At 47.0% G+C, this 11853-nt stretch overlaps 2 protein-coding genes across 4 annotated transcripts in view; one reads left to right on the top strand and one right to left on the bottom strand.

Annotated features, from left to right (window-relative positions):
• Positions 1 to 168: 168 nt before the first annotated feature.
• Positions 169 to 3827, bottom strand: APH1A (aph-1 homolog A, gamma-secretase subunit). Its single transcript, XM_041753993.1, has 7 exons — positions 3503 to 3827; positions 2790 to 2960; positions 2540 to 2613; positions 2183 to 2305; positions 1903 to 2030; positions 1348 to 1471; positions 169 to 1017 (listed from the first exon to the last, which is right to left on the bottom strand). Exons 1-7 carry the CDS (start codon positions 3613 to 3615, stop codon positions 953 to 955), a joined length of 798 nt encoding a protein of 265 aa, XP_041609927.1. The 5' UTR covers positions 3616 to 3827; the 3' UTR covers positions 169 to 952.
• The window catches only part of C5H1orf54 (chromosome 5 C1orf54 homolog), a 9533-nt gene continuing 710 nt past the window's right edge, over positions 3031 to 11853 (top strand). Inside the window, exons 1-6 of one of the 3 annotated variants that reach the window (XM_041754000.1) lie at positions 3031 to 3052; positions 6496 to 6560; positions 7747 to 7830; positions 8464 to 8522; positions 8919 to 9029; positions 11696 to 11794. In XM_041754000.1, coding sequence (XP_041609934.1) covers positions 6515 to 6560; positions 7747 to 7830; positions 8464 to 8522; positions 8919 to 9029; positions 11696 to 11791 — 396 coding nt within the window. In that variant the 5' untranslated portion in view covers positions 3031 to 3052; positions 6496 to 6514 and the 3' untranslated portion in view covers positions 11792 to 11794. Of the gene's footprint in view, positions 3053 to 6495; positions 6561 to 7746; positions 7831 to 8463; positions 8523 to 8918; positions 9030 to 11692; positions 11795 to 11853 lie in introns of those variants that run through there. The other 2 variants (XM_041753999.1, XM_041754001.1) reach the window with 2 other exon arrangements.

Below are 11853 nucleotides of genomic sequence, written 5' to 3'. Positions count from 1 at the left end.
ATAACTCTTTTTACCCCAGTCTTGCAAGGGGAGATCCGCCTCTGGAAAATACTTAACCCAAAGTTCCTGACATGTGAGACCACCAGCCCATTGTACCATCTGTCCGTACAATCAGAGGTTGCCAGGTTACAATGGAGGTCGGATAAGAGATGTGGAAGGACAAAGAAATCTCAATTAACATGTTATCCCCTCCCTTAAAAGCCAAGTTCCCCCACAATTATAAAGTCCTTTTTATTAGTCAAAATCACAATCACCTTGATTAAAAGGACGGGACATGCCATCCTTAGCAGAAAATGATACAGTTTATAGAAAACCTCCCTGCCAGCCCACCCCCACCCCCCAATTAAAAACTAGAAAAAAATCTGCCCTCCTTCCCTGTGTGTCATGGTAGTCTGACTTCTCCAGTGGCATTGCAGCTCTGGAGTGGGTCAAGCTCACCGCAGCACCCTCCACTTCACCTTGGGGAGGGGGGGATGCTGGTGGTCAAGGAGGTTCAAACAGTTCCAGTAATACCAGTTTCCCAAACATGCACTTCCTTTCCCCCAAGGCCTGGGACAAAGCGGAAAGGTGGATAGATCTAAGCCCCGCCAGGAGGAGCAATTTGAGGAAGGAAAATATAGTTCAAGGAGGGTAGGAGAATTCCAACACACCTCCTCCCTTCCCTGCCCCCACTCAAAAAAAAAAAAAAAAGGCAGTTTGGGGTCTTTATCACCCCAAAAATGGTTCCCCTCAGACCTGAGAAAAAGACCAAGATGCCCAGTCTGGAGAGGAGGTACTTGGGAAACTGAGAGCTCGTCTACCCTTGAGCCTCTACTAATTTCATCTCCACAGCAACAGGTAAGCTAGGTCCCTTTCCTTGGCAACCTGCACTGTCCAGAACTGGAGGTGGAGAAATACAGGGCGAGGAGATCAGGAGGGCACCCCAGGCCTAGGGGTTCCCCCCCACGTTCCCTCAGTCCTCGGGTGGGATGCGCAGGGCAGAATACACCATCACCCGACTGTCCTCCTGCCGTCGGCCTGCAGAGGGGAAGGGGGGTGAGTCTTGCGCAGGGTGAGAGCAGAGCGCTGACACATGGGGAGTCCTGGACAACAAGGGGGTCCCCAGATGGTGGGGATCAGTAAGATTCAAACCCACCAGTCACTGACTGGCTGAACCCAGGCTCTCCTGGTAAAGCCTAGAGACTAAAGGTCACCAGTGGACAAAGCAAAACCCTGAAGGTAGTGGGATAGACCGACGAGGAGACAGAATGGTGGGCAATGGACCTGGGCTAGGGCTGGGCTCAGTCATGGGCAGTGGGCAGGCAGGTGGGATCTGTCAGGCGATCAGTCCAGGTAGTCAGTCCTTACACGAGAGGCTGCGTTGGATACTTCGGAAGGAACCTCCAGCTGTGATGAAGGCCCAGAGCCCCATGGAAACAGTGACTGCATAGATGGGCAGCAAGCTGGCCTCATACCAGGGGTTCAGGAATGTCTAGGGATGGGGTTAGAGTAGAAAAGAGGTTAGCTTCTCCCTCTATCTAATCCCAGCATTCTCTTCGTGCCTTTGACCCAAACCTCCCCTCGGGTGACTCACTCAAATCCCCCAGTCCTTCCCTTCAAGGCACCAACATCTTGTGGTTAAGAGGACTTTTGATTTTTCAGCTCCCTCAGAGGTTTCTGCCCCTCCTGTTCACCTCAGGCCATTTGTATTACAGTTTGCCCAATCCATTCAAACTCCTCCCAGAGCATCTCCACAGTAGGTTATACAATTGATGCAGAGGTGAGAGACTTCTAAACACTTACCTGTCTGCCTCCTCCCTAGGCATGTTTGAAAATGTTAAGAAGTAAGAATATATCTCCCCTCCATCCCACTCACCATTAAATTTTTTTTCTCTCTAACTCAGGCCCCTGTCCCAAACTCACCAGTCCTGATGTCAGTAGGTGACTCCCAACCACCAGGCCCAAAGCCCAGTACCGTCTCCTTTCACAGGCATCAAAGAACACAACTCCCCAAAAGGTATGGAGCAGGATAATGGCTGCTGTCAGAAAGGCTGCAGGGAGGGAGATGGGGATGAGATACATCCCTCATCTTCTCCCAGCCTCCTGAGATGTTGAGCCAAAGAAGTCTCCCAGAGAAGGCCAATAAATAAGAGAGGGCCAGGGATGGATGGGGCGTGAAGGCAAGACAGAATGCAGACCTTACCTGAAGTCAGGAAGTAATAGGGTGAGTCTCCGTGGATGCCAACCACACCTGGCCCAAGTGCATCAGCCAAAATATTGATAACAGAGAAGACACCACTGATGATACCGAAGGAAAGACCAGAAACTGGGGGGAAGGAGGGTCTCATCAATGTCAGAGATTACTATAGCCTGATTACCAGTGATGCCGCCCCATTCCCAGTCACAATTCCCCCACACCTACTCTCCCTCCAGACCACCTCTCCTTGGAAGTCAGATATGAAGGAAAAGAAGCAGCCACTGAGAACATGTGGGTGTTTTTGACTTCCCTAGGAGAAGGGGGTGTCCAACTCCCTCCTCCAGTCCCTCTCCCTTGGCTCACCATAGGCCATCTGGCGGATGGAGATGGGTGATCTTCCGTCCTCACTCAGCGATGCTAACCCCTCATCTGCCTTCCTGGGGTGGGTGGGGTGAGGTGGGGTAGGGGAAATATGAGGGAGGGCAGAAATGCTCCTTTCCCTCTTAAGTCCTCCCTTAGTGCCTCCTCTTCCAAACCACCACCCAGGGGCTGCCCCACTTCTCATAATGCAGTCCTCTGCCCTTCTCCCCTCTGAACCGTCCCATCTTCTTACTTAAGCAGTTTGTAGTAGGCAAAGCGGAACACCTCCTGTAGAAGGACAGAGACCGCAGCACCAAAAATCAGGAGGCCATACTGGAGGCGGGCATCTGACCGGTCAGTCACATGGACCAAGATGAACCAGACCACAGAGGCCAAGAGCAAGGAGACCAGCCAGAAAAATGCCCTGAGGAGAGACAAGGGCAATCAGACAGGCCAGGGTAGGGAGAACCAGAGAAATCAAGGAGGAGAACCAATCAAGGCTGCAGCATGGAAAGTGTAAGTTAGACTTCCGGATGGTCAGGGAGAATGGGAGGAGATAGGCTCGGTGTCTCCACCGAGGGAGTCATTTAGGGATCTGAGCGCAGGGGAAGGGCTAGAAATCTGATTAATGAGTCTTTAGAACGATGAAAGTCAGAATGTACGCGCACAGTGGTGAGAGGTGTCCATTCCTGGATCCTCTCTTAGGCCGGCGGAGGTCAGCACACCCCCCTCATAAGTCTTGGCCTTGGGCCTCCTCTGACGTCGCTGGGAGAAGAGGAGGAATCTGTGCGATCCCTGGAAGGCGGAAACCAACTGCGGGAAAAGGCAAATCATCTAGAGCCCTGACTCGATCCTTTCCAATCTGCACCTCCGACTGGTCTCCCCCAGTTCAGGCTCTCAAGCTCGCCCGACCCCTTCCGGATCTCTCTCTGGCGCCCTCCCGCGTCTTGTCGACCCCCTACTCACCCCGCAACCAAGATGATGACGCGAAGAGGGTCCCCAGCCACAGTGATCAAGAAAAGCGCAAAGGCCGGGCCGAAAGCGACGAAAGTGCATCCGAAAAACACTGCGGCCCCCATGGCTGAGCAGCTGGGGGCAGGGTGGAAGCCTAGCCGAGAGGGGTGGAGCGGGGAAGCACGCCAGCTAGGGAGTCCGCTTGGGGTGGCGGCGCGACCCCGTGAGGGGCGCGGTGCAATGTCACCCCCGGACCCCGGGGAAGGGGAGGGGGACACCCAAACCCCAGATACAAGTCTGCGCGACTTCCTCTACGGAAGCCGAGGAGGGAACAAATCCCGGCCGCAGCCCCATGGCCACCTCCCATCCAATCCCGAAAGCCAATGGCGAGCCGGCGGGGGCGGGGCGGAGGGGGCGTGGCAGTACTACCTGCTGGGAGTTGTAGTCCTTCTGCCCTCCCTAGCCTCGGACCTTGGCTGCGGTTCCCTTTCGTGATTTTGTGGAGGAAGGGTGGTAGCAATTCTACGTCTTCTTGAAGAGCTGCAGGGGGTGGGGGGTGGGGGGCGGGGGGCGGGGAAGATCCTGTTGGAACCTCTAAAGGACGAATACACAGAAAGCACAGGATAGAAGGTACAGGGAGATAGGGACGCGTATTGTTCTTACTTGAATGACAGGAAATGAGCTAGAGCTACTGCCTAAGACGTGAAGGTTAGACTTAAAAGTAAGAGCTCTTTCAACAGGCTAGTATAGGAAATATGCACTTCAGCGAGTGTTACCGCTAATGAAGCCTTCATCTGCCATGACTAGAGAGTCAGAGAAACGAGGAGCCTGGACAGCAGTGTTAGGAAAGAGGTTACATGGGATTCTGTGTTAAGATTGAAAGTTAAGACTGTTGGTAAGGGATCCCTGGGTGGCGCAGCGGTTTGGCGCCTGCCTTTGGCCCAGGGCGCGATCCTGGAGACCTGGGATCGAATCCCACATCAGGCTCCCGGCGCATGGAGCCTGCTTCTCTCTCTGCCTGTGTCTCTGCCTCTCTCTTTCTCTCTGTATGACTATCATAAATAAATAAATTAAATTAAAAAAAAAAAAAAAAGCAATTCCAGCTATGGGGTTGAAGGAAAATCACACACACCAGCCAAGTCACAGTTCCTTTTAGGTCATACTTCCTCCATTTATTTTCTGAAAATGAACCTCGGTGGTGTCTTTTCCTCAGGCTGGGGGAAGGCACAGAGGTTGTGGGTATTACAGTGAGAGGAAATTCAAGTAGGAGAGGAGGGTATTGTAACCTCATTTGGATGGGGGTAGGGTCAGTCTTTAGAGAGGATGTTTAGGTAAAAGAGTACCAGGATGGTGAAGTAAGGAAATCTGGAATACTGTTTTTGAGAGATTAATCAAAGTACCAAAAAAATCTATAGAAATTGTTCAGAGAACCAGCTTCCTTTCCATCCTGGAAGCAATTTATGACTTAATGCATACAGGCACATCCGCACAAGCGTTTTACTTTTTTCCCCAGGAAATTCTCAAAAGGACCTGGAGGCATAGATTGTATAGATTTACATGGAATATCACCATCACCAAGCAAATCCTCCCCCCAAAAGGTTGAGAGCGTGAAAACATCCTGGCCAGTGCTCAAAACTCCAGTGTGTCTTGCTTCTGAGCCTAGCAGGCCGAGTCAGGGGAAGAAATAGGAGAATAACAAGTCTTCTCATTTCTCCTTTGAGCCATTACCGCAGCATCTTCTGACTGCTAGGAGCAGGCTCCAAATGTGTCCGCAGGTGGTTCCACAGGGACTCTCATAGTGCCTGGCTCTTAGTAGACATTAAGTAGATGTTTACTAACTTCCTTTTTAAAAACATAACTATTCTCTTTTTAAAGATTTATTTATTTATTCATGAGAGACACACACACACAGGGAGAGAGAAACAGAGACAAAAACAGAAGGAGAAGCAGGCTCCCTGCAGAGACCCCAACTGGGGGGGGTGGCAGGGAACAGGGACGGGACATGGGACTCTATCCCGCATTCCGGGATCCTGCCCTGAGCCTGCGCTCAACCGCTGAGCCACTCAGGTGTCCCAAAGCATAACTATTCTTATTCTCTTACCTGTGAATCCTGAATTGCTTATCAGAGTAGGCTTAGCATATACATTACTAAATGCTTCTGAGTTGGATTAAATGAAAATGGGAAATATAAAAGCAGAAAGAAGGGTGAGATGAAATCTATCCTTGTGGGCTGGAATGAAGGGAGCATACCAAGTGGCTGAAAGTGGGAGAAGGGGGTGGCATCTACACAGGAAGAGAGGCTGCTTCCTCCCTTCTTCCATCCTGTAACCAGAAAGTAGAGAAAGAAATGAAGTGAGTTCGGTACTTACCAGAAAGGAAATAAACTAGCTTCGGCTGAGAGATTTTTATCAGAAGTAATGCCTCAAGCGCTTTGAGTATCAGACAATGATGTTGACATTGTTCTGTACTTCATAGTCCAAGATAGGCAGAGGAGAGGGTGGTTTTTTTCCGTCTAGAAAAAAATGTTCATCCCTTCCTCAGAACATTTTTACTGTGAAGAAAGCGATTGTAAATAAGCTTCAAGTCTGCTTCGTGGTGGTCACCTAGGAACAGTGAGAAAGAGGGTGAGCTTTTTGTGAGGACTTAGGACGGAAGGAGCGGGGGTGGGGGGGGAGGCTCCTGGGTAGGCTGAGGATTTTTTGTTTTGGTTTGACTCTTTGCTTGTTTGTTTGTTTGTTTGTTTTGGTGGTGGCATCGGATCTAATCTGAACTGGATCTAGTCTAGGGCTGGGGGAGCTCAGTGAACAAATTCGCATCAAAACCTACTTTGCCTCTCTTAATTTGGGCAGCTTTGGCTGACCAGTAGTAAACTGAAGATCTAGTCGGTCAACAAGTGGGTGGGGAATTCTACCCCCTGGGAGAAGAGTTGCAGCAGTTTTGGAGGAGGGCGGGAGGCGGGGTAAATTTGGTTAGAAATGCTGTAATTTCCTTTTTTACTTTCACAGCAATAGTGCAGAATCCGGAATGGATGTCCTCTTCGTAGCCATCCTTGCCATGCCACTTATCCTGGGTAAGTTTACTTCTTTCCCTGAGCTTTTTTTGGCCAGGTCTTTTATCATAAGTGCGGTGAGAGAAAAGAAAAATGAAGAGAGAGTGAGAGGTGCAATTTAATGGGGAGTGATACACTGATCTGTGCCAGAGTCCAGTATCAGGGCGAGAGGGAGAGATCTGGGAAGTAGAGCCAAGAGAAGGGGAGGAAAGAAGAGACAGCTGACAGCGGATGGAGCCCCAGACACATGGGTGTCCTAACAAGAATCACTTCAGCTCTCCATCACCAGTGTTGAACAAGATGGAAAGGGACTACTGACAGGATGAAGGAGAGAGGTGAGGCTCTTGAAAGGTGGGGCAGTCTGAAAATAGTGAGATAAGCCCGGGGATCTCCTTTCCCAGAAGGTTGGAGAAAAACCATTATATTAGTAAGGAAACAGAAATGGGGGGTGGCCTTTAGAATAATGGAGGACTGGCTTCCCTCCGGGAGAGAGTCCCAAAAGTAGCTTGGCTCCTTCCCTCCTTTGTTCCCAGTCTGCCAGGTACTCTCATTGTTTCCTTTTCCTCCAGATTTGTATGTCATTGCCTGGGGTTTGGGGAGAGCATTCAAGGAGCTTACGGATGTGTTTAGTAGGAGGCCTGGAGTCCTTGATCTAATCATGTCAAAGCCACATATTTTTAGTCCTGGGAAGGAAGAAAAACTAATGTAGATGGGTCATTTGGTCCAGCTGACTCATTTTGAGAGAGCGGATGTTAAGTGGCTTCTTCAGGGTTATTCTGCTAGTTAGCAGTGGATCCGGAACTAAAGTCTAAAATCCTAAGGATATGTGTTTGTGTTCGGTGCGAGAGCCACTGAGAAGAGAAATCAATACAGTCTGCGGAATGCTAGAGAGGTGATTTGGAGTTCTTCATTTCTGGCATCTCTGCTTATTAACTTTAGCTCTCATTTTGAGTTTACAGAATGTGAAGGGACCCGTTTTCTCTCTAGGAGTTCCTGAATTGAAAGGGCATGGAATAACAGGCCTCATCACAGATACGGAGCTCCAAAGACTGAGAAGGGCTTAGAGGTACACGGGCAGTGAGATAGTAAGACCCTTGGAGGGGAGGCAGAGAGAAAAGAAATTGATAGAACTGAAATCAACTTCAGGTGTCCTTCTCTTGCTAAGGAGTTCCAAATACCCCTTGACTTCTAGTCCTTGTCCCCGCAGGACAAGAATATGAGGATGGAGAAGGACTAGAAGAGGATGATTATTATCAGGTGGTCTATTATTATACAGTCACCCCCAATTATGGTATGTATAAGGCTCTGACCTAGAACAGGATGGGCAGAGGTTTGGGGGATACTTAGTTCTGAGACTTTCCCTTTCTCTATGCAATTGCAACAACTAGATCAGAGAGAAATTTGGCTATGAGCAAAGAGCTTTTCAAGGCTCATGATGTTATTTCTCAAGCTAGTGATTTTCAATTCTCTGGAAACTGGTTGAAACAATTTGAAGATTTTCATATTTGTAAACTATTTTAGCTATCAGGTTGAAAATATAAATGCAGAAAATATAAATGCAAATACATTTACAAACATATTTTTAAAGATTATTTATTTGGGAGAAAAAGCAGAGCAAGAACATGAGTGGGGGGAGAGGGGGAGAGGGAAGGGGAGAAGCAGATTCCCCACTCAGCAGAGAGCTGGATGTGGTACCTGATCCCAGGACCTCAGGATCATGACCTGAGCCAAGGGCAGATGCTTAACCTACTGAGCCACCCAGGTGCCTCTTTAACATTAAAGTTCACTAGAATTAGATTACACCAGTAGCTTTTACAACTTGAGCAAGTTAAAGGTATCCTGAGCAATTTCTTCCTCTCTCCATTTCTAGACCTACTGCCACCTTATTCATTTGTCATTACTATTTTTTTTTTCTCCTTCCCAGATGACTTTGGTGCAAATTTCACTGTTGATTACTCCATGTTTGAATCTGAGGACAGACTGGTGAGCAACCTCTACATCTAAGCGGGTCAGGATAGGTAACAGTTAAAAAGAAACTGGGCAATGTTGAAATGTAAATGATTAGCAGAAATAAAAATCAATTAGGTGAAATGAAACTGGGAAGTAGGCCCAAAGCAGCTTTGTTAACCACAGCTGAGGAAAAGAATAAAGGCAGAACTCAGTAGATTTGCTAAGACATTGAGAGGGAGGGGCAGTCCTGGAGTCAAGGGAATTGGTGAATGGGATGGGTACATAATCCATACAAACATAAAGTAGGGAGGATTCCTGAGCTTAGGTTTTGGGGGGTGGGGGTGCAGGAGAGAGGGACTCTAAATAATCTCTGAGGATGTTGTATGGAAGCAATGATAACTCTGTGTTTCTTGATCCTACTGAGGGCAGAACAGGTTGGATAAAGAGGTAAGGGAAGCAGCAGAGACTACCATTAGTCATGAAACAGAAGGTGCAGACCCTCAGAAGCCTGAAACATTGAAACCAATGACAGTGGAACCAGTGAGTGGATTGGGGATGGTGGGGTGGGTAGTGGGGTGGGGCAGATCCCAGGGCTGGAGACAGAACAGAGGGAGGCTTCGGTGGAAGAAGGAACCAGATAACTAATACAGCAATGCAGGTGTCCAGCTCAGCTTAGCAATCATATCTTTGAGATTTTTTTCTTTGAGATTTTTAAAAAGTTTTATTTATTTATTTATTTTTTTGAGAGAGAGAAAAAGAGAGAGACAGGGGAAGGGCAGAGGGAGCAGGAAAGAGAGAATCCTTAAGCAGATTCCCCACTGAGTGTGGAGCCTGACATGAGGCTAGATCCCAGAACCCTGAGATCTGAGTTGAAACCAAGAGCCCACCACTTAACTGACTGGCCCACCCAGGAGCCCCTCCATTGAGATTTAATACTAACCTTGTGTTCAGAAACCTGGGAAGATTTGGTGCAGTTAAATTTCAGTTTAATAATACTTAAATGTTTATGTAACCTATGACTAAAGCTGTGAAAGATACTGATGATGATGAAGAAGAAATCTATGATTTTATTGCCCTCAAAGTATGTATAAAACTCACTTACAAAACAGAACAAAATGAAAAAGGTTCATAACAATGTTCAGTTACATATAAATTGAGAGCATATGACATAGGCAAGTTTTTAGTCAGTGGAAGGACGGAGATCAGTATATGCTGAAGTTGCATGGGAGACTTTTAGGTGACTGTGTTTGAGATACACTTTGAAAGATAGGTGAGCTTTTGATTGGTAGTAAGTTATGAACATATGAAAACAATCAGAAGAAAGAATGGAAGTTGAAAGAACTGCATTGGTGAGGAGATGGAACAAGCATGGCCTGTTTAGTGGATAGGATATGATTGGAGGAGAAGGTAGATGGGAAAGAACAGTGGGAAATTAAGAAAAAATTTAAAATCTACAAGGCTCTTAATATTTGCTTGGTAATTTCACATAGGTAAGGGAAAATAGGGCTGAATTACAAGAGAATCTGAAATGTCGGGCTAAAGACTGGATGTATAAGCAATGGGGAGCCTAGTAAATTCTCCAGTGTGGTAAAGATACAGTGAAAGTGGTAATTTAGAAGAACTATTTGGTTGTATGCAAGATGCAATGAAGTGGAGAGAGATGCATGAGACGTATATCATTCCAGAAACAACCATTAAAGGCTTGGACTAGTGAAGTAGCGTTTTGAATGGAGAGGAGAAAAATAAGAAAGATTTTGAGTGCCTGGGTGGCCCAATGGTTGAGCCTTTGGCTCAGCTTGTGATCCCGGGGTATTGGGATTGAGTCTCACGTCTCTGCCTCTCTCTGAGTTTCTCATGAATAAATAAATAAAATATTAAAAAAAAAAAAACAAAAAAACAAAAAAAAGATTTTGAAGAAATGCAGCGGGCAATAAATGAGGGGAGATTTGAAATAACTTACACATTTGAATATGGATGTCTGGGTAAATGGCTGACCAAAATGGGAACTGTGGAAGGTCAGAGCAGTTTAGGACTGAAGTTATAATTTAGGTATTGGCCAAGCTGAATTTATGGTGACAACCCTATGAGGGTGTCCTAAAGGTAGCTGAACTCGATCAGAGCTACAGTTCGAAGTGCAAAGTCACAGTTACAAAAGTAGACAAGCTCAGTAGAGTCAATACACAGGAGACCAAAAGGCCAATGACTGTGCCTGTACTTAGAAGAAGGAGGAGGAAGAGGAATAAACCAAGAAAATGGAGAATTGTTTGAAGAGGTTGGCAAATAGCCAAGTCTGTATTATAGAATCTAGAAGATGAAGTTTAATATAATCAATAAGAAGCTACCAAGAGGCCAAAGAAAAGGAGGTCATTGGTAGCTCCAAAGAAAGAAGTTTTAATTGAATTGAGCAAAAGGTAGGTTTTTGTGGAATTAGAGAGGAAATACATTGTTTTTTGTTGTTGTTTGTTTTTGTTTTTTAAAGATTTTATTTATTCATGAGAGACACAGAGAAAGAGAGAGGCAGAGACAGAAGCAGGCTCCCCACAAGGAACCTGATGCCCACAAGGAACCTGATGCCGGACTCAATCCAGGATCCCTGGATCAGGGCCCGAGCCGAAGGCAGACGCTCAACTGCTGAGCCATCCAGGCGTCCCAGGAAGTACCTTCTTAAGAAGGGAGGGAAAGTATAGACCAATCGCTTAAGGAATCTGGTAATGAAAAAAAGAGAAGCAACAGCCAGAAAGGGCAACAGGACCAAAGGGTAGCCTGAATATAGTTGAAAACAGAGGAGAGGAGTCGGTAGGAATGGAAAGTTGGTGCTTGATGACAAGGACAGGCAAATATTTTAAGGTATATAGTAGGCTACATTTAAATTGTAAACTTTTTGAAGAAAGGAGCCATGTCTTAGTCACATTTCTATCCCGCTGTAGCACCTAGCACAGTGACTAAGCATAGTGTCATGCACATAACAGATAAAAAATACACATTAGTGAATTGTGTTGAGCCTCCCTGGTATGGTCAGGAGGCTGAAAGGCACAGAGGAAAGAATTCCTCATAGTTATGGGGAGGAGAGCTGGATCTTTCTGTAAACTCAGAAGAAAGGAAGACTGAGGTTGGTGTCAAAAGGTGGCCATCCTTCCACAGGGGGAGGAGGGATGGTAGGAAGGATGACACTGCCCTACCATGGGGGGATGTCTGTATTTTAGCAGAGTCCAGATCTGAACGATGCTGTATCCAGTCTGCAGAGTCCTGTTCCCCTCCTCCTGTCCTGGGCCCTCGTTCAGGGGGGGATGTATTTCATGTAGAAGGTGAGAGTGCAGCCACTGGCCTTGGGGAAGTCAGTGAAGTCATTTTTTACAAATATCTC

This window comes from Vulpes lagopus, chromosome 5, assembly GCF_018345385.1.
Source record: "Vulpes lagopus strain Blue_001 chromosome 5, ASM1834538v1, whole genome shotgun sequence".
In the NCBI taxonomy this organism is placed as follows: Eukaryota; Metazoa; Chordata; class Mammalia; order Carnivora; family Canidae; genus Vulpes; species Vulpes lagopus.
Note: the sequence above shows the minus strand (reverse complement) of the source record. Positions and strands in the feature narration are given on the sequence as shown.